The 21,675-nt window shown below is 45.5% G+C and overlaps 1 protein-coding gene across 2 annotated transcripts; it reads right to left on the reverse strand.

Annotated features, from left to right (window-relative positions):
• Positions 1–711: 711 nt before the first annotated feature.
• Positions 712–21,539, reverse strand: LOC120866127 (SLP adaptor and CSK interacting membrane protein). Of its 2 annotated transcripts, none has more exons than XM_040243665.1 (5): positions 21,414–21,539; positions 9,315–9,438; positions 7,204–7,267; positions 5,634–5,707; positions 712–3,132 (listed from the first exon to the last, which is right to left on the reverse strand). In XM_040243665.1, the coding sequence occupies exons 1-5, from the start codon at positions 21,453–21,455 to the stop codon at positions 2,921–2,923; spliced, it is 516 nt and encodes a 171-aa protein (XP_040099599.1). In that variant the 5' UTR covers positions 21,456–21,539; the 3' UTR covers positions 712–2,920. The 2 variants fall into 2 exon arrangements, with proteins under 2 accessions (XP_040099599.1, XP_040099600.1); XM_040243666.1 differs by lacking the exon at positions 21,414–21,539 and adding an exon at positions 17,056–17,429.
• Between the last annotated feature and the right edge of the window lie 136 nt (positions 21,540–21,675).

Genomic DNA, 21,675 nt, shown 5'->3' on the forward strand with positions numbered 1-21,675 from the left:
GCTGGGAGCTTCTGGGAAAGTTTTTCCTAATTAATGGAAAGTTCTATGGGAGAAAATGCCCCCTTTCCTTCCTAGGTTTATTGTCATAAGAGGGTGTGATTGTTAGCTTTCCTTTCATAGGAAAATTCTCTTAGATTTCCCCTCATGGTGGCAAAATAGCTGTCATGAGGGGAAAGCTAAGAGAATCTAAGAAAAGTCAGCTCATAACTCTGAGTCTTAAATCTGATGAATTATGGAGTGAGTGCTTGGTTTGTGAAGTCATAAATTTCTTATTATTTAAGTTATCTTTCATTGGATAGTCTGTTCCTTGCAGCCTAAAGCATACTAACTGATACACATAATTTGTAAAATTTGTTGCTAGTAAACCAGAGCATTTCCAGGGAACAATCTTGTCTGTATCACAAAGAAGATCAGACTATTAACTATTTTAAAGAAAACTAAATTCGCTGATTTGGGGCATGGGTAAGCCATCAGTTCTCCAATCAGCTAAGGTGGTAGAACAGGAATTGTTTCCAAGTGATAGTTTTCCATATTTGTAGAGATTTTAACATCATCACTGTTGCTCAGAATGGAAACTGTCTTCTTATTTCTGACTTTATCTATGAGTATGACGCTGGTGGCTGACTTGGGGTTCCCTATGGGGCTAGAATACACAAAAATGTCCTGTGAAATCTTGATGTACCTAACTATATCATCCAAACTGGAAACAACTTTGTTGGTAGAAAACATGGTTTTATTACAGGTGCCCTGTATAAAATCTCAGCCAAGTTACACAGGCCCAGAGAAAAATGATTTGTTTTTGTCACACTGGTAGATTTTCCACTAATGATCAACATTCAATAAATATTTATTAAGTGCCTAATATACGGTTTGAGCTGGACACTGGGAATATAGTGGTGAGCCAGACAGCTTCCACCCCAAAGAATCCCAAGTTAGGAAGGAGGATAAAGAATTAGCTAGGCAATTATAATGCAGAGTGAGAAGTATTTCATTAGGGCCAATTGCAGGGAGCAGTGAGATGCCATGAAGTCACTCATGAGTGTTCGGAGGGAGATGCAGGGACAGCACCCTGAGAAAGATTGGCATTGAAAAGATGTTTCAGAAGGAGGTGTTCTTGCAAAGATGGAGACAGGCCAGTCAGGCAGGAGGAGAACCAGGAGATGGTGGTGGCCCAGAAACCAAGGAGGAGTTTATACATGTCTGGTATTTACTTTTTAACTTTTGGTGTAGATGTAGATGGTTTGTAGAAATTGGTAAACACTTCTATCCTTTAGCCATTTTTTTCCTATAATTAAAAAATATAATTAATTAATTTATGGCTGCGCTGGGTCTTTGTTGCTTTGTGCAGGCTTCCTCTAGTTGTGGCAATCAGGCGCTACTCTCTATTGCAGCGCTTGGGCTTCTCATTGAGGTGGCTTCTCTTGTGGAACACAAGCTCTAGGCATGCGGGCTTCAGTAGTTGTCCTGTGCGGGCTCTAGGGCACGTGGGTTTTTCCTAGGATTTAAGAAGTGAGTCCTCTCTGGCTCACGGAATACCAGAATTCCCTAAGGCCATAGTTTGAGAACCACTGGTCTAAAACAAGGAGGTATTACAAGGAGTTGGAAGTTTCTATGGAGTCTAGAAAGAGAGAAGCTGGGAGGAAGCACAGGTCCTCACTGGTCCAGCAGTGGTTAGTGGTTGAGGGGGATGACAGGTACAAGCTTTCCATCTCTCAAGGAGGAGCTCAGTCCAGGGGTCACTCCTGGGCCTTTCCACCAGTTCCTTCTGCTCACCCTGCAAGCCTGTTGGCTGGATTTCTTAGGAATTGCGTAGGAGTCAGCATCCCGTGAGTCTGGCTAGACAGTGTCAAGTCTTCAGGTGTTAGCAGATAAACTTGAAGGAATCGATGAGTTTCAGGAGCCTACAAAGCTGACTCGGGCCTTGGCGACCCTACTAGGACACTTGTATAACTGGACAGCAGCCCACTCCCCAGATGTATCATTAGGTGTAGCATATTGAGCTGGAGTTTCTGCCTCCCAGTCACTCAGGGACAGGAATCTGGCAGGGAGGATATGATGCTGTTTGTCTTGAATGCTACACAAGGGAGAAAGCAGTAATGAAACTATCAGAGGAGGGGATTAAAGACCCCTGAACTTTTATCTTGAATCTGCCACTGACTCACTCCTTTCTTTCCTGTTCCCTATGATTTTTCCTGGGGAAACCTTCTTTCCTCCAGTACACATATTGCAAAGTCAACACCCCTATGGGTAACGTCTGTCCTGTGGTCCAGAAGGTGACTTCTGTTCTTTGTTGATTGTTATGGTGCAGTGATCTGCACCGTAGCAGTGAAAAAACTCTGGCTGGAAACTTGGATCTCTGTGGTTAGTTTGGCCGATGTCATAGAGAGGCCCTGGGGCTTGGGGTTGTATAGGTGGGGAGGGTTCACAAGAACAAGAAGCACACCCCACCCTTGAAGAATGCACAAGGCGTGATGTGTGACTTGTGTGCAAGAGCGCTTAGCTGTGACTACCACCCACAGCCCCTCAATGTGTGAGGTGGGTGGAGCGGGTAGGGGCTTGTGCAGGGGACGGGAGCCTGGGATACTCGTACAATCAAACACCAAGATTTAAGATCACTTAGAACCACACAAACGGGGAGAATGCTGGGAACTGAGTGGTTTCTCGGGGCGGAGGGAAGGTGGGGAGAGCTTTGCAGGGTTCAATGGGCCTCCACATGGAACCTCGTTCAGCAGAAGCCCAAGGCCTGACCGCTCTCCATTCTCAGAGCTGAGCACAGGCAGCTTTCCTCTGGCTGCAGTTATCTGATCACTGATGCTCCTCCATCTGATTCAGAAAGTGTTTATCTTATAGAGCTCCATAATGTTACCACTGGCTTTCGGACCTGGGCACTTACTGAAATTCAACCATTCTTGATTGTTTTTTAAAACAATCTCTGTGAACCGTCTTCTGCTTGCCAAAAGGAAGAAATGTTTGATTTAAGACGATGGTTTTCTGTATTGGCAGGGACATCAACATCATCATAGTCTTCCTCAGGCTCAGTATAGCTTGGGACGGTGATTGTCTTCTTATTTCTAATTTTATGTACTGAAGAGTATGCAGCTGGTGTGGGCCGACTTGGGGTTTCCTGTGGGGCTAGAATACACAAAAAGGTATCAGATGCAAAGCTAGCGTACGTTTATGTATTTTTTACCAAGTGGCTCTGCATGATTTTCATGGGTTTCAGTGATCCTCCCACGTCTTGGTGGACCAGATCCCCATTTCACAGAGGAAACTGAGGTCCAGCCATGACACAGTCTCAGGCTCACCCCAATGAGTAAGTGGCAAACATCAGTCAGACATCTTGACTCCCTTGTCGCTTTGCCTGACTGCACTGCAGTGGGAGCCACAAGACAGAAGTTCAGACAGGAAACTGACCAGAGCTAGTAGTGAAATGAGTAGTGCTGTGCCTACAGGTTCTGATTCTCATAAGGAAGCGATACAAACAATATCTCCTTTCAGGCAAGGCCCTCACAATGACTGAACACAGCATTCCAGAGCTATCTATAATTGCTCACGTCCATCAGTCCTCTGCTAAGAAGGAATGGGACAGAGGTGTCTTCAAAGAGTAGGGTTAGCAGAAGATGGGCACATAGCTCATGGACTAAAGTGGGAGGAAAATCTCAGCTCCCCCTTGATGGGGCCTGAGACTGCCTCCCCACAATCACATCTTTTCCCAAGAGAACCTGAATAACAACCACCATTTCAGTTCTGCAGTCAGATCCAAACTCATCTTCAGGATTCAGCAGTCACTAGCTGTGTGACCATGAGTAAGTCACTTAACTTCTCTGTGCCTCAGTGTCTTCCTCTGTCAAAGGGACATAATAATGCACCTGCTGCATATAGTTGTTGAGAGGATTAAATGAGACAGTACCTATAAAGTGCCTAGCATGGGACCTGACACACGGTGCCTGCGCAACAAACGCTAGCTAATATTACTATTTATCTATTCAATTAAAATATTTTCATCCATTATCTACTAAGATCCAGACACTATTTTTTAAAATATTTGTATATATTTATTTGGTTGTCCAGGGTCTTAGTTGTGGCATGCAAACTCTTTAGTTGTATGGCACATGGGGGATCTAGTTCCCCGACCAGGGATCAAACCCAGGCCCCCTGTACTGGGAGCATGGAGTCTTACCCATGGACTTCCAGGAAAGTCCCTCTAGGCACTGTTCTTAATGGTGGATAAACAGTGGTGAACAAGACAAGAAAGGGGCCTATTTTCTAGAGTTTGTATTATAATGAAGGAGACAGATAATGTACAAATGAAGGATAATTAAATAAGCTCACTTAGGATAATTGCCATAAGCTTCAAAAGGAGCATTAGAAGGATTTCTTTATGTAGGATGGTCAGGAGTGAACTCTCTGAGGTGGTAACATTTGAGCTGACACTGGAAGGGCGAGGTAAAGTCAGCTGTATGTAGAGCTTAAGGAAGAATATTCCAGTCAGGGGAACCGGGCAGAGATTTTCTGATATGAAGTGTGAGAAGCCCAGTGTTCCTTTATACCCATGCTGCAAGCTGGAATTTGAATATGAATTTACACATTGAATACTGGAAGCATTGGTACTTATTTTGTACTCCCCCCATCTTAAACTCAATTCATCTCCTTGAAACAGGCAGCTGCCATCTGCAAATTCCAGTATAATAGACTGAAAGTTTGTGTCCCCACAAAATCCATATGGTGAAACTCTAACCACCAGTGCAGTTATATTCAGAGACAGGGTCTCCAAATAAGTAATTAAAGTTAAACAAGGTCAGAAGGGCAGGGCCCTGATCCAATAGGATTAGTGCCCTTCTAAGAGACACCAGAGAGCTGTCTCCCCTCCATGTTTGCACACAGTCATCTGCAAACTAGAAGTATTCTCACCAGAAACCAGAGTGGCCTGGCACCTTGACCTTGGACTTTTAGCCTCCAGAACTATGAGAAATTTACTGTCATTTAAGCCACATTGTCTGCGTTACTGTTTTATGGGCAACCCAAGCTGCTTCCCAAGTGACTCAGTGGTAGAGAATCTGCCTGCTAATGTAGGAGGCACAGGAGAGGTGGGTTCGATCCCTGGGTCAGGAAGATCCCCTGGAGGAGGAAATGGCAATCCATTCCAGTATTCTTGCCTGGAGAATCCCATGGACAGAGGAGCCTAGTAGGCTACAGTCTGTGGGGTTGCAAAGAGTTGGACACGACTGAGAGACTGTCCATTCTAAAGGAGATCAGTCCTGGGAGTTCTTTGGAAGAAATGATGCTAAAGCTGAAACTCCAGTACTTTGGCCACCTGATGCAAAGAGTTGACTCATTGGAAAAGACTCTGATGCTGGGAAGGATTGGGGGCTGGAGGAGAAGGGGACGACAGAGGATGAGATGCCTGGATGGCATCACCGACTCGATGGACGTGAGTTTGAGTGAATTCTGGGAGTTGGTGATGGACAGGAAGGCCTGGCACACTGCAATTCATGGGATCTCAAAGAGTCAGACATGACTGAGCGACTGAACTGAACTGAACTGAACTGAGCAACTGAGCACAAGCTGACTAAGACGCCAAGACAAATTTATTATTCTACCCTGAATGAGACTTATCAGCAAAATATACTCACAGGCAACTTCTGGGGAAAGCATATCCCTGGGTGGCAGAGGGGGTAATTGAACTGAGAATTGTTCCGTAACATTCCTGGAAGAGAGAAAGTATAGGAGTCAATGTTTGGTTTTGATCATGCCTGCCAATTTAAGAAAAAATGTCAAGGGAAATGGACAGAGTTGAACATTCAAATCTTGGTCCCTAAAGACTGAAAGCATCTCCTTTCTTTTCTAGGTCTTGCATCCCATCTGTAACTGACACACTAAAGAAACCATTTCTTTAGCCCAGGGACCATTTGGATTTGAAGGTGTGGAGCAGAAGCACTCTAACTTAGACCACGGATCTCATCTTCCTGTGTTTACCTGAGCTGGATCAGGATGGGGAGATAAGCACCAGGTGTATTTTGATGTGCAAAATGGATGTGCAAAACCTGGGCTTCCCAGGTGGCTCAGTGATAAAAACAATCTGCCTGCCAATGCAGGAGACATGGGTTTGACCCCTGATCTGGGAAGTCAACATACTGTAGAGCAACTAAGCCCGTGTGCCACAACTATTGAGCCTGTGCTCTGGAGCCTGGGGAGCCACAACTATGGAACCCATATGCTGCAGCTATTAAAGCTCTAGAGCCTGTGCTCTGCAACAAGAGAAGCCACAGCAACGAGAAGCCCTCACACCTCAATGAAGAGTAGCCCCCGCTCACCACAACTAGAGAAAAGCCCTTGAAGCAATGAAGACCCAGCATAGCCAAACAAACTAACAAAAAACAGGTGTACTCCTAATGCAAAACATGCACCCACCATGTGACAGCAACGTTGGGTATATATCCTGCTGATCAAAAGATATGTTACTAAAATGTTTATAACAGCACTATTCATAACAGTGGCAAACTGGATGCTACTCAAATGCCTATAAGTAGCAGAATGGATAAATTCATCATGGTTCAGTTCCACAGTGGAACACTCTATGGTAATAAGAATGAACAGTCTACACCTACACACAATGAATCTCACAAAAAAATGCTGAGCAGAAGAGGGTAAACACTGAATAACACATACTATATAATTCCATGTATATGAAGAATAAAGACAAGGAACAATGAGCCTATACTCTTTCAGACAGTGATTATCCTTAGGATTTAAAGGCTGAAAGGGCATCTATGGGATTGAGGTGCTGGTAATTTTGTTTCTTAATCTGGGTGTCAGCTACCAGATCTGTTTAGTTTGTGGAAATTCATTGAGTTGTACTCTTACCATATGCATTTTTCTGTATTTATATTATACTTTGGTGAAAAGTTTCAGGGGCTTCCCAGGTGACTCAGTGGTAAAGAATCTGCCAGCTAAGCAGGAGATGTGGGTTGGATCCCTGGGTCAGGAAGATCTCCTGGAGAAGGGAATGGCAACCCACTCCAGTATTCTTGCCTGGAAAAATTGCATGGGCAGCGGAGCCTGGTGGGCTACAGTCCACAGGGTCGCAAAGAGTCGGACACGACTAAGTGACTGACCATGCACACACCAGCTCAGTAGTGCAGGCACAAGAATGGAAGTGGACAGGCGGTTCTCAAAATTAAAAAGCAGGATTCCCCCACTTACTCATACATCGTTTCTTCATCTCTCTGCTTTTGTTTCAAGGACTTGGAAATTTCCCATTTCTTGCCTAAGGAAAAAAATAAGCATATTCATTTAGGAAGAATTGTCCAAAATTGTGATAGTTAGAGTTTAGAAGAGACCAGAGAATGGGCAGGTTCAGGATAGTCAGAAGAACCATCCAGAGAAAACAGACTTAGGGGCACAGAGCTCATAAGTGATAGAGTCAGAATGTCATCCAGACTGTCTGACCTCAGAGTCTGGGACTAATCCAGTGTGGGCTGTGGCTGCTTCCTCATCGCCTAGTACTGTGTCTACCTAGCATATAGTTGTCACTTAGAAATACTAGTTGAGTGAATAGCCAAAAGCATTAATGGGAGGAAATGAGATGACAAATGGGAACAGCAGGTTTGTAAACTGTGATATGCTGGACATGTAAGTTATTATTAATTATACCCTACTTGTTAATAGGAGTGGGTCAAGATAAAAGAGAATAAGTAAAGTTTTTGTTCAGGGTCATATTTTGTCCATATCTAAAAGCAAAATGTTTTGGGACTTCCCTGGTGGTCCAGTGGTTAAGAATCTGCCTTCGAATACAGGGGACGTGGTTTGATCCCTGGTCAGGGAACTAAGATCTCACATGCTTTGAGGCAACTCAACTGGCACACCACAGCTAGCAAAAACTTGTGCACCACACCCAAGAGCTTGTGCAACCAAAATTAAAACAAATCAAAATTTTAAAAATGAAACATTTAAAAAAAGCAAGTGGATAGAGGACTATAGTGGCTAGAATACACTTTCTGTATTTAAAAAACTAATTACCATCAGGGGGTGGAGGGGAAAGGACTTTGAATGGGGAGCCCAGTGTACCCGAGTTCTGGCTCCAACTCTGCCACCAAGCCCCAGGAGATCCGAATCAAGGATTTGCCTCTCTTTGAACCTTGCTTTTCTTATCTCTAAAGAGAGATTGAAAAGAATGACAGAAGCTTTCATTCCTGAGCAGCCCTGACCTTCCAGCACTGATTCAGCAGGACCCTGAGGCCATATCCAGATGCATCAGGAAGACAGGGCCCTGATCATAGAGGGATGCCACTAGGTACCCCAGGGCAAGACGGCCATACCTCTCAGAGTATTTACCATCCCCAGGTGTGCTCCAGGCCTAGGTCATTAGTTGAGGGGTAGGATCTTAAGAAAACTCACTATTGAACCAGAATTTCATGTTTTTGGAGATGAATATTAAAATACATTAATCCTCCAGGAAGCTGTTATTTATGTCCAAGTGTGTTAAGAACCTCTATCCAAAGCACATATAATACCCTCAAATTCAGAATATGATCTTAGAATAGACAGTCATGGTAGTCAACCATGAAATGAGTCCATTTTTCATGCCTGAAGACTTTTTTTTATACCACACTTCAAAATGTGAAGGTACACTATGGGGTAAGATGAGAGATGGAAAACTCAAATTAGGGCTTTTTTTCAGATAGCTCAAAAACACTCAGTTTTTTAATTATTATTATTATTTATTTTTTTTTTGCATCTTGCATGTCATGTGGGATCTTAGTTCCCTGACCAGGAATCGAACCCATGCTCCCTGCTTTGGAAGTGTGGTATCTTAACCATTAGACAGCCAGAGGTGTTCTAAGACATTTTTAAAAACTACTTTGTGGAGAATGATTGCCATAAAAAACGCTGTACGTATTTCATGTACACAAGTCAATGCATTTGGAATCAAGACAGTTTTTGACCTTCCATGCACTTGTACTCTCAAGTTCCAGCGGTAAGGTGCTGTGATCAGCAGCCACATTGGAGAGAGACAGCACTGGAGAACAGCATGCCTTGAAACTGATTCTGCTTTTACCCAAACCCTGAGGGCCGGAAGAGTTCTTGGAGATTAAGTAACCTCCCTCCCTTCACTGTACAGAGGGGGAAATTGAGGCCCAGAAACACATATTAGTAGCAGAGCTAGGACTCAGACCCAGATTGCATGATGCTAAATCCAGAGTTCAGCCCATGGAAGCCCAGAACTAATCTTTTTGCTCCAAAGAAGCCCCAGTGCCCCAACAACCACCTCTTCCCTCCCCTCCCTCCACCTGCCCAAGGGGGAGGGTCATTACCTTGTCTAAACAGACACCTACAGACAAAGAACAGGATGGTGCCCAGGCTCACAGAGGTAAAGATGATGGCCACAGCCAAGATGATCCAGAAATTTTCCTTCAACCAATCCATGGCCTTGGGATCCTGAGAAGAATGGAGGGAGAGGATAAGACATGAGTGAAGGGCTTCTTGAGGGGTGGAGGCAGTTATCTACCACGTTGTGCAGCTACATCTGCTTAGGGACCAGGCAGGCATTTGCTCACAATCAAATGCTGCTGATTTGCTGCTGGGAGACCTCAGGCAAGTGATTAACTTTCTCCAAGCCTCAGTGTCCTCACCTGTAATATGTGAGTGATGCTGTCTACTACCGTACAGGGAATTTACGAAAATTAGAGGTAAGACATGTACTTATCAGTTACTCCAGAAACTGTAGACATAATCACTGCTTTTCTTTACACTGTCAAACATGCAGCAGGAAGGGGAAATGCCATTTAAAGCAATAACTGACAGCAGTTGTTTTTATATCAAAGGGACAACTAGACTAAATTCATAACAGGGCAGATAGAATTTTGAGAGCTTTTTTTGGGGTGTGGGGGAGTGCTTCCCTGGTGGCTTAGATGTAAAGAATCTGCCTATAATGTAGACCTAGATTCAATTCCTGGGTTGAGATGGTCCTCTGGAGAAAGGACTGGCAACCCACTCCAGTATTCTTGCCTGGAGAATTCCATAGATAGAGGAGCCTGGCAGGCTATAGACCATGGGGTTGCAAAGAGTCGGATACAACTAAGCGACTAACATTTTCACTTGTTTTTTTTTTAATTTTTATTGCTTTTTAAAATATAAATTTATTTATTTTAATTGGACACTAATTACTTTATAATATTGTATTGGTTTTGCCATATATCAACATGAATCTGCCACGGGTGTACACGTGATTCTCATCCCAAACCTCCCTCCCACCTCCTTCCCAATACCATCACTCTGGGTCATCCCAGTGGACCAGCCCTAAGCATCCTGTATCATGCATGGAACCTGGACTGGTGATTCGTTTCACTTGTTTTTTGAGGTGGAGGTTAGAAAAATACCTTGATGGATCTCTTTGAGTGAGGCATGATCAGAGGGAGAAAGATACAAAGCAAACTGAACTAGTCTGCATGAGAAAAGGTTCGTTTCCATTATAGGTTATTACAAGATATTGAATATAGTTCTCTGTGCTATACAGTAAATCCTTTATATATAGTAGCGTGTATCTATTAATCCGATACTCCTAGTTTATCCCTCTCCTCTTCCCCTTTGGTAGTTATAAGTTTGTTTCCTAGTTCTGTGAGTTTGTTTCTGTTTTGTAAACAAGTTCATTTGTATTATTTTTTTTAATTCCACATCTAAGTTATGTCATACAGTGTTTGTCTTTCTGTGTCTGACTTATTCCACTTAGTGTGTTCTTCTCTAAGTCTGTCTATGTTGCTGTAAGTGGTAATATTTCTTTCTTTATGGTCAAGTAATATTCCATTGTATATATGTGTGTGTGAATATATAGGTATACCTCCACATTTTCTTCATCCACCTATCTGTTGATGGTCACTCAGTCTCTTTTCTCTTACTTAAATGTCTCCTAGTTCTTAATCTAATTTTCCCCTCATATTTTTTATCTCTTTGACTTTTTCTTTACTCCTGATGGATTTCTCCAAGGAGAAACATAAACATACTCTTTCAGTTCAGTTCAGTTCAGTCGCTCAGTCATGTCCGACTCTTTGCGACCCCATGAATCGCAGCACGCCAGGCCTCCCTGTCCGTCACCAACTCCCGGAGTTCACCCAAATTCATGTCCATCGAGTTGGTGATGCCATCCAGCCATCTCAATCCCTCCCAGCATCAGAGTCTTTTCCAATGAGTCAACTCTTCACATCAGGTGGCCAAAGTACTGGAGTTTCAGCTTTAGCATCATTCCTTCCAAAGAACACCCAGGACTGATCTCCTTTAGAATGGACTGGTTGGATCTCCTTGCAGTCCGAGGGACTCTCAAGAGTCTCCTCCAACACCACAGTTCAAAACCATCAATTCTTTGGTGCTCAGCTTTCTTCACAGTCCAACTCTCACATCCATACATGACCACTGGAAAAACCATAGCCTTGACTAGATGGAGTGTCTCTGCTTTTCAATATGCTATCTGGATTGGTCATAACTTTCCTTCCAAGGAGCAAACGTCTTTTAATTTCATGGCTGCAATCACGATCTGCAGTGATTTTGGAGCCCCCAAAAATAAAGTCAGCCGCTGTTTCCACTGTTTCCCCATCTATTTCCCATGAAGTGATGGGACCAGATGCCATGATCTTCATTTTCTGAATGTTGAGCTTTAAGCCAACTTTTTCACTCTCCTCTTTCACTTTCGTCAAGAGGCTTTTTAGTTCCTCTTCACTTTCTGCCATAAGGGTGGTGTCATTTGCATATCTGAGGTTATTGATATTTCTCCCAGAAATCTTGATTCCAGCTTGTGCTTCTTCCAGCCTAGCGTTTCTCATGACGTACTCTGCATAGAAGTTAAATAAGCAGGGTGACAATGTACATCCTTGACATATTCCTTTTCCTATTTGAAACCAGTCTGTTGTTTCATATCCAGTTCTAACTGTTGCTTCCTGACCTGCATACAGGTTTCTCAAGAGGCAGGTCAAGTGGTCTGGTATTACCATCTCTTTCAGAATTTTCCACACAGTCAAAGGCTTTGGCATGGTCAGTAAAGCAGAAATAGATGTTTTTCTGGAACTCTCTTGCTTTTTTGATGATCCAGCAGATGTTGGCAATTTGATCTCTGGTTCCTCTGCCTTTTCTAAAACCAGCTTGAACATCTGGAAGTTCACGGTTCACGTATTGCTGAAGCCTGGCTTGGAGAATTTTGAGCAAAATATACTCTTTAGAGCTATAGAAACACATACCAGACAGAGTTAAAAGCTGTTGCATCTGGAGAGCATGACTGGGTGTGGGGAGGGAAGCAAGAGGCCTGGCAGCTGTGACTGTTCTCTGTAAACCCTGCAAATTCTTTGCTTTTTTATCTTTTTTAACTTTTGCGTTTACTTTTATAACACTGATAAGAGTCAATCAACCATTTAGTGTAGCTTCCCTTTGTTCAGATTTCAAGTTCAAAGAAATTTTATTCTCATCAGATTCTTGGGAAAGAAAGAGGAAATAGGATGATGCCAGAAAGTGAAACTATGGGTCACTTTTCAGAACTATGCAAAGTGGTAAATATTCTGCAGTCCTGTTTGCACAAATCAAATGGCTTTGGTTTCCACGCTCAGATGTTTTGAGCGTGTTTAGTGCACAAGAGCTTTCTCATCACTCACCTTACTTCACCCCCACCACCACACCCTTTTCTAGACAGGGCCTGAGACAGAGGTGTAGTGACCTCCCCCAGGTCACCCAGGTAGGAGGGAGGGCAGAACACTTCCTCTCTGTGTCTCAGGGCCTTCCAGTGTCAGGATGCCTCTGAATCATCAAGGAGAAGCCAGACGGAGGTCAGGATGTCTCACTTTACTTCGAAAGGAAAATCACTGTGGTAGTCATATGGTGCTGTGGGAGCCCAAGGCATTCCCCAGAATGAATGATCAGGGCTTGAGAATGAAAGTCCCAAGTTCCCCATAACCTAAGATCAGAGAAATAGCTCTTCCCCCATGAACTGCTGACAGGTGCCTTTACAACAGAACCAAGATGAGCAGGTCTTTTTAGGAGCATGCAGCTGAGGAAGGGGGCTATTAACCACGTCCCAGTGGGTGCCCCCCCCCAAGAGAGGGGACAGGAGCCCTGGGGAGAGATGGCAGGGAGTACAGCTGGTGGGCAGTGTGTCACGGCTGTACAGTCCAGTTCAGGCTCTGGAAAGTATGGAAACTGAATCCCACTTGTGTTGTCAGGCCTGGAGTAGATAAGGTCGTGGGGTGCAGGCTTCCTAAGAGCTACTGAAACATCAGGCAAAGAGGTGTTTACATGAGAGGAGGCTGGCAGCCAGCCCAAAGGTGCAGCCAAGTCTCTCAAGGGACCCCAAGGGACTCAAGGGCCAGGGGTGAGTCTCCACCCAACACCACAGAGTCGATCAGCAGCAGTGACCCAGCAAGGGGAGACTTCCTGTGGAAAACTGTCTGTCCTGTCTTTACTTCTCAATCCCATACCAGGGGGCTAAGGGCAGGGAAGGGTGCTTAGGGAGCTGAGGCAGCCTTCACCTCTCACCCTGCTCTCTACTCCCCTCACTGGGCAAAGCGGGGAGCTTTGAGTCAAAGATGAGACGGAAGTTTTTAAATGAGCGTGACTAAATTTTTAAAACTGAAATGAGTCTGCTTAGTAATCAAAAGTAATAAGTTTTGAGGTTGGACCGAAATGTCACTGGGGGAGGCCTCTCCGTGTTGGAACAAGGCAGGAACCCAGGCAGTAGCGTCGTTAGAAACAAACTGCATCTGTTCGCTGTGGCCGCTCCAACAAATCACCATGGATGCCATGTCTAAAAACAACCCAGAAGTGTTATCCAGCCGAATTGCTGGGTAACACAACAGCCAGCATGTTGCCATTGGGCAGGGTTGGCCCCTTCCGAAGGCCCCACTGGAGAAGCCACTTTCTTGCTCCTTTCAGCTTCTGGAGGTTGCTTGTGTTCCTTGGCTCACAGCCCCCTCCTCCATCTCCTTGCATCTCTCTGACAGTCCTTTCCCAGTTGCATCTCACCTCCTCTTGTGCCTCCCTCTCCCACTTATAAGGACTCTTGTGATTATAATGCACTTCCCTGGTGACACAGCTGGAAAGAACCTGCCTGCCAATCCGGGAGACGTGGGTTTGATCCCAGGGTCAGGAAGATCCCCTGGAGGAGGAAATGGCAATTCGCTTCAGCATTCTTGCATGGAAAATCCCATGGACAGAGGAGGGCTACAGTCTGAGGGGTCACAAAGAGGTGGACATGATTGAGCACGCATGCACACACGCACGCTGTGGTTACATTGGGCTCACCCGGATAATCCAGGTTCATCACTGTGTCTCCAGGTCAGCTGATTTGCAACCTCAGTTCCGCTTGTGACCACAGTTCCTCCTTGCCTTGTAATCTGACATAACCACAGGTTCCAGGGGTTGGGATGTGGACATCTCGGGGTGGGTGAGAGCACCACACAAACCACCTCATGCTCATACTGCAGGAAGATGAGACTCTAGTGAAAGTGGTCTCATGGGTTTATACATTATAAAATATTTTTTATTGTTTTTTTTTTTTTTTTGCCTTCTATTGATGTCTCCGGAATGAAAGGGGAAAAAGTCAGCAACGATCCTGTCATCTCTGACCAGAAGTCCACCACAGAGTGCTCTATGTTGCTGGCCCAGGGAAGAAGCAGCGAGCAACCACCACGAGACTTGGGATAGACATGGGTCTCTGTGTCTGGGAGGGGACTGCCACATGGGAGGGGACATTTTTGTTTTCAAGAGTCTGAGCTCATTGGAAGTTTCTCAAGGCTGGACTTGGACTCAGAGATAAGAGAGGGGACCCCATGATCCATAGTAGGGGCTCATAGTGCAGTATGGACCAGAGGACAGAAGGATTCAGTATGGCCCCAAAGCTGAGCCATAGGTCAGCAGGTCCTGGGCCCGGGGAGGGTGAGATGCTGAGTCTACAGATACAGGTTAGGGGTCCCTGGCTGCCAGGAGGAGGGCAGTTCCCGTCAACTGGAGGAGCATTTGGTGGATACCACGAATGGAAGAAAGAAGAATCAGAAGACCAAGGGAGCTGCCTTTAGTCATTAGCTATTGAGGACCTTGGTGTGTCAGACCCCAGGGCAAGAACTTGAGGAAGAGTGGAAATTCCCAACCTGGGGCCTGGCCATTGGGACTTTGTTTTAGTAAAGTTCTCCAGATGATTCTAGTGGGAGGCCAATGTTGAGAACCAGTGACATACATGTTATCACTTAATCCTTATACTGGTGTTGGGAGGAGTTATTATTACCCCCATTCTATAGATAAAAAGAGAGAACTCAGAGGGTTTAGGCAATCTGTTAAAGACAGCATGGCTAGTAGCTCCCTAGTCTAAGATTGCAGCACAGCCTGGTCTGATGCCAAAGTTCATGCTCTTTTTACTCTGTCAGATTTACACCAAGTTGATAAATACTTCTTTTCATAACAGAACTGAAAGCAGAAACATCGGTCAAGAAATTCCAATATTGGCAAGACCTCCGCCTTGAGTTGTGACTTGTTCCAAATAATAAGAACCTCAATATGAAAATGCATCTTAGAAAAGTAACATACATTATATGCTACCTTACCATGAGTTCAACCACACTGTACGGCAGGTCATAATTATAACCTCATTTTAGAGAAAAGAGAATAGAAGTTTAGATGAGCTCAATGAACTTGCCCAAGGTCATAAGTGGGAAAAATCAGAAGCTAAGCCCAGGACTCTTACTTGTGACCACTAAATCAGAGCTTTGGGAAATGTACTAAAATGCAGATAGATACCACAGTCTATGTCCCAACTCTACTCCCAATTCTGATTTGTAACTCTGGTGTGGAACTCAGCATTGTTAACACACACTCCAGTGGGTTCTCAGGCCTTGGGGAGGAACACTACATCCAGCCAGCCTGTAGAGCCCTGAGCTGCGGAGGTGAGGAGGCTGGAGGCTTGTTCCTTGCAACATTCACAGGCAGTAGAAGCAGCAAAGTAGACTGAAGGCACTGAAACAAACCCCTTGAACCCAAAGACCTCTCCTGTTTGCTTGTCACATGGCTGATGGAACTCTGTCAACAAGTCACTTTCTTCAGAGCAAGTTCTATGCTTCCTCCTCTCCCTACTTCCCCTACATTTATACCCATTTGCCTGACACTGAGGAAGAGGAACTGATTTTTACTAGGGTGTGAATGGCTTCATGGAGCCTCAAGATTCCTTCCCCAGGGCGTTGGCAGGAGCAGGGGCATCCTAGAATTTTATCCAAAGTCCTTAGAGGATAGTCACAACCAAACATGGCATCAGAGTGACGTTCCTGCAGGGCTAAGGCAACCTGGGAAGACCTGCTGTCTGCCCATCATCCTCCCTGCTTGTCCTCCCCTCCCAGCTTCACAGATGTTCCTCGCCCCAGAGCACAGTGTCCTGCACTCTATCGACCCGACCGCTTCTTTTCAATCACTCTGTCCTCAGACAGACTTTGCATCTCAATCACTAAAGAGAGCACTAGTCAGCTTGATGAAAGCCCAGAAGGCAAGGGAAGCCTGAATTTCAAGAAGGGGGAAAAGTGAGATCAAGGAAAGATTGTTTAAAATACAGGGAGGCAGTGTGTTTATAAACTGTGAAAGTGTCAGGAAAAAGGACAAAATGAAATACAGGCAGACAAAAGAAAGTAAAAGCTACCTTCAGGGGCTCAGATGTGAGGGCTGTGCTGTTCAGCAGAACCAGACTGGGATGAGAGAGCAGGAAGCTGGCCAGAAAGCTCCTGTTCTGAGTTAGGAAGAGTCAACAGGTGAGGTGCTGGGGGCGGGAGGGTGAGAGGCAGACAGCCCTGCTTCCCACTCCGCAACATGCTATGATCAATATTTAAAATGCATTTTTTTTTCCCCTCCAACTGAGCCTTCGTACACTTACTGTGACTGCTGTCTGACGGTTTGTTTGCTGTTCATCTCCCACACTGGCTGTAAGCTCTTGGAGAGCAAGAATCTTGCTGCTCCCTCTACCATTCTTTCTGGAATGCAGTGGGAGTGCCATACGCATCTGTGAATAAATGAGTGCATGACTGATGGCCCCGCCTCCTCCCCTCTTACCTTGTTGTGGGCAGGCTTCCCCTCTAATGATGCAGTAGGCAGTTTGGATCCAGGGTCTGAAATTCAAGTGCGGGCATTCTAGTTCTAAAGCACCTCACCTGGACACGAGAGCTTGGGCAGGCTCCCTGCTTTCCCCCTGCCTTTGGTCGTGGGCTTCAAGCGTATGGCTGGGAAGCAAAAGCCAGGCAGACAGGTGTGGAGGGTGGAGTGGCAGCTTCTCTCTCGTGGCTGCTCTGTCCTCCGTAGCCTAAGGCACTCAGTTCTGAGTAGGGTCAGGGTGGGAGAGCCACTAAAAGCAGCTACCAGCCCAGCCCTGACTCTCACTTCCCCAAAAGTCGTTTCTGGGGAGTCAGTGGCGGAAAACACATTCTCTCCATCACCAGGAATTCTGCACACTGTGGCTTTATTCAAGAATTTGGTTTTTTTTTTTTTTTTAAACCAAATTCCTCAGAGTAAGATGTACAATTTACAATGTGACAGCTACACATATATTCACATAAATAAAACGTTTCACAAAGTGTCTTCAGGATACGGGGTACACTCCAATTGACAGTTTCTCATCTATTCTAGCCTGTTTCATGAGAAGAAGTCCTGAGTGTCAGCCTCTCAATTTATTTCAAAGTGTATTAATGGTCATGCCCTGTGTATTGAAAGACTTGGGTTTTTCTCATGAAAAACTAAGCGACCTGAAATAGCCATGAGTCTCAAGAGGTGTGGGTGGAATGTGTGTGTTGGTGGGGTGAGTTAGAGTTTCAGAAAGTTAGAGTCAGAAAAAGGCTTTGTTGGAAGAGGTGGACTTGCAAATAGCTTAGCAGGAAGTTGGGGAGATGAATAAGTCCAGTTCCTTACTCTCTGCCTTTATGGACACAAATCCCTCTACCAGAGGCCTGCCCTGTTCAAGACAGCAGCCACTGGCCCCATGAGGCTCTTCCACTGAGCACTGGCTAGATGGCTAGTTGAGTATGTGCTGCAGGTTCGAAATACACACTGGATTTCAAAGACTTGGTACAGAAAAAACATAACAAATCTCATTAATAAATGTTTATCTTGGTTACACGTTGAAATGATAGTATTTTGGATAGAGTGGGCTAAGTAAAACATATTAATAAAATTAATTACAGCTTCCCACCCCTTTTTAATTTACTCCCACCCAAATTGTAACACTGTTTCACTCTTGGGTTGGTGCAGTATGGAACAGAGGCTCACCCACCAGGGGCTCAGAGCAGGGCTGGCCTCCTGTGGAACCCACAGAAATCTGAGGGACAGCTTTGCACTTTGCAGGGCGTGGAATGAGTGTCGGAGCTGCTCTCAGCCTGGATCTCAAAGTGTCTGGGAGACTCCAGATAATACTGAGGCAACACCTGCCAGCCAGCATGGGCTGTGCTTGCCCGAATTCATCTCTAGTTCCCAGATGGTCACTGCTCAGGCTTCGTGAGGCCAAGTTCCCACTGGACCCTGCCCTGCTGTTGTCAGCACCAGAAATGGCTGTCTGGATAGTTGATGGGCACCTAAAATCCAAGTGTGGGATTTCCCTGGATGGAGGTCCAGAGGTTAAGACTCCGTGCTTCCAAAGCAGGGGGCATGGGTTCGACCCCTGGTCAGGGAACTAAGATGCCATATGATGTAATGGTGCGGCCAAAATAAAAAAGTAAAACTCAAGCATGCCTGGGGAAGGGTGGGAGCAGAGTATTAGAAAGGAATTGTTTCTCTTCTCTCTCTCTCTGTCCTTCCACTTCTATGAAAGGTTAAATATTAAGTCCTAGAGAGCTAAAGAGGAGAAATCAAGCCAAACATATCCTTTTTCACACGTGCTCCCCTCAGTGTTACAGCTTATCACACCAGCTCTCAGATTAATCTTGTCTGATTTATTTCATTACAGGGCTTGACTATGTTCATATACACTCACCCATCATAGTTTATTGCCCCTGTGGCCACAGTTAGGAACTATATCTACTTGCTAGCAAAAATGAAAGATAACCATAAAATTCTATCACGGCAAAGCTGTGGTGAAACGGACCCTCCTACAGGGCCAGTGATAGTACACATTAATTTTAAATAAAATTTTGGAAAGAAAATAGTACATTTAAAAAACAATCACACCCTTTAGTTCTACAGTATCATTTCTAGAAATATAGCCAAAGAAATAATCTGAACAAAGTAAAACCCTGACCATGTGCACCTTCATAGAGATGAATAGGGAGCTGCCCAGCAGCCAGATGGGGGGTCTCTTGGGGAAGAAAATTACACAAGGGCCACTTGATAGGATGTGTATGTTAGTCAGTCGTGTCCGGCCCTTTGTGACCCCACGGACTGGGGCCCGCTAGGCTTCTCTGTCCATGGGATTTTCCGGGCAAGAAGACTGGAGACTTCATAGGATAGGATGCAGTAATTAAGGAGTCATTAGGAAGAAAGCATGAACTATTGAGAAACCACATAAAATGAAAGGAACAGAAAGCTGACTTATATCTAGACTATAGCCACATCTTGTAACACTACTTGAAGATGTGCCAGGAAAATGATTGAGAGAAAGCACAGAAAGGTGAATTTAGATTGTTCGGTGAGTGAGAGTAGGGTCCTTCCTTCTTTCCCTCCCACCCAGCCTTGCTATGAGGCATAAAGCAAACACATTTTTGAAAATATAGGCATCATGTTTTACAAGAGCTTCTGCTTCCTGCCTTCAAACAGGTCAATTTTCTAGTATCTTTGAGATATTTGGGGTGATGGTTTAGCAGAGCTCTCCAGAGCTGCAGGTCATTCAGGATTCTTAGTGAGTTTATCCCAGGATTTCTACAACTGAGCAGTCCTTCCTTGGGTCCAACCAAGTTTCTACTTGCCTTTGCTTGTAAGTGTTAGTCACTCAGTCATGTCTGACTCTTTGGGACCCCAGGGACTGTAGTCCACCAAGCTCCCCTGTCCATGGAATTCTCCAGGTAAGAATACTGGAGTGGGTTGCCATTCCCTCCTCCAAGGGATCTTTCTGACCCAGGGATCAAACCCAGGTCGCCTGCATTGCAGGCAGATTATCGCTTAGCCACCAGGGAAGCCCCTCGCTGTTGCTTACTTTCCCCTGTTTGGCTCTGAGAATGTGAGAGAAACTTGGACCTGTCACCCAGGGGCTCTCTGGCAGGAATGCCGGCCTCATGTTGAGTAGATGGAAGAGATCAGGGATGCTGGTGCCCTGAAGACAGCAGCGACGTCTGTATTTCTATGTCTAGAATGTAGTTACATCAAAATAAAACATAGGTAACTTTCCAAAACAGCTATGCCTAAGAAACAATGACCGGAAGGCAAGACAGTAGCACCCTCTTTACTGTGATTGTTGTGAGGTGGTGGGATCAAGGGTCATTGTTTCCCCTATTGCCTTGCAGTTTTCAAATTTTCAAAAAGAGAAAAAGAAAGAGATGCTAAAAAAAAAAAAATTATTCAAAAGAAACTCCAGTACTCTTGCCTGGAAAATCCCATGGACGGAGGAGCCTGGTAGGCTGCAGTCCATGAGGTCTCGAAGAGTCGGACATGACTGAGTGACTTCACTTTCAATTTTCACTTTCATGCATTGGAGAAGGAAATGGCAACCCACTCCAGTGTTCTTGCCTGGAGAATCCCAGCGACAGGGGAGCCTGTGGGGGTCGTACAGAGTTGGACACGACTGAAGCAACTGAGCAGCAGCAGCAGCAGCAGCCCTTGTCTTCTGCAGGCTCAACAATCCCCACTTCTGATGCTTCCTTAGAGGTTCACACATGCAGAGGGACCAGGAAAGCGAGTGACATGAAGGACAACTGATGCCTGAGAAGGTGGGAGTGAAAAGGACAAAGCCGAACCCAGGCCCCCAGTGCAATAATTTTTTCCAGAGGGTGGAGAGTAGATGGTTCAATGGAGGTCTTGACTCTGAGGCCTCTAAAAGAGAGGTCCCTGAATGCTAGAGACACAGTGACAAAGACACCAGGGCTGTTGGTGCTCATTCCAGGGCTTCAGGGGGAGCCCCAAGTTCACAGAGTTAGTGCCTCGATCCCCACCCTCCCTCCAGCCCAGATGCACGGAGGGTCCCTGCATGGGTCAGGTACCCAAACTCACCATCAGAATCCAGAGAATGATTATAACCTCCTCACGGTACACTCATCTCACTCCCAAGCATTACATCATTCCAGCCTGAGAAGCAGGCCTCTTCATGACCCCACCATACATACGAGGAGGCCCCAGGAGCTGGAGATGACCTTGAGGTCATCCAGCCAGCCACCAGCAGGGTGGTTTCTTCAAGGCCAGTTTTTCTCCAGCCCCACCCAGTGGTCCCCAGGCCCCAGGCTACAATCCCCCAGCCCAGCCCTGGTGATTACCTGCCTTGACAGGGCCCAGGTGTTTACCTGAGTTGCAGGAGGTCCAGATGTGAGCAGCTGAGGGGCCATCAGTGCTCTGAAGGCCGTGGCTCAGCACAACTGGGGAGAGGCAGTCCCTTGCCCACAGGCCTTCCACCCAGCCCGAGCTGTGAGCGCCAGCCTGACCACACTTCCCCTTTATGCTCAGCCCACCAGGGAGAGGCCCAGACACCATCACCAGGCAACCAATTCCTCTTCTAGGAGCCAGATTCTTCTTGCTGCTCCTGTGTTCCTGCAAGTTCCACCAGTG

Source organism: Oryx dammah, unplaced genomic scaffold (assembly GCF_014754425.2).
Source record: "Oryx dammah isolate SB20612 unplaced genomic scaffold, SCBI_Odam_1.1 HiC_scaffold_8, whole genome shotgun sequence".
In the NCBI taxonomy this organism is placed as follows: Eukaryota; Metazoa; Chordata; class Mammalia; order Artiodactyla; family Bovidae; genus Oryx; species Oryx dammah.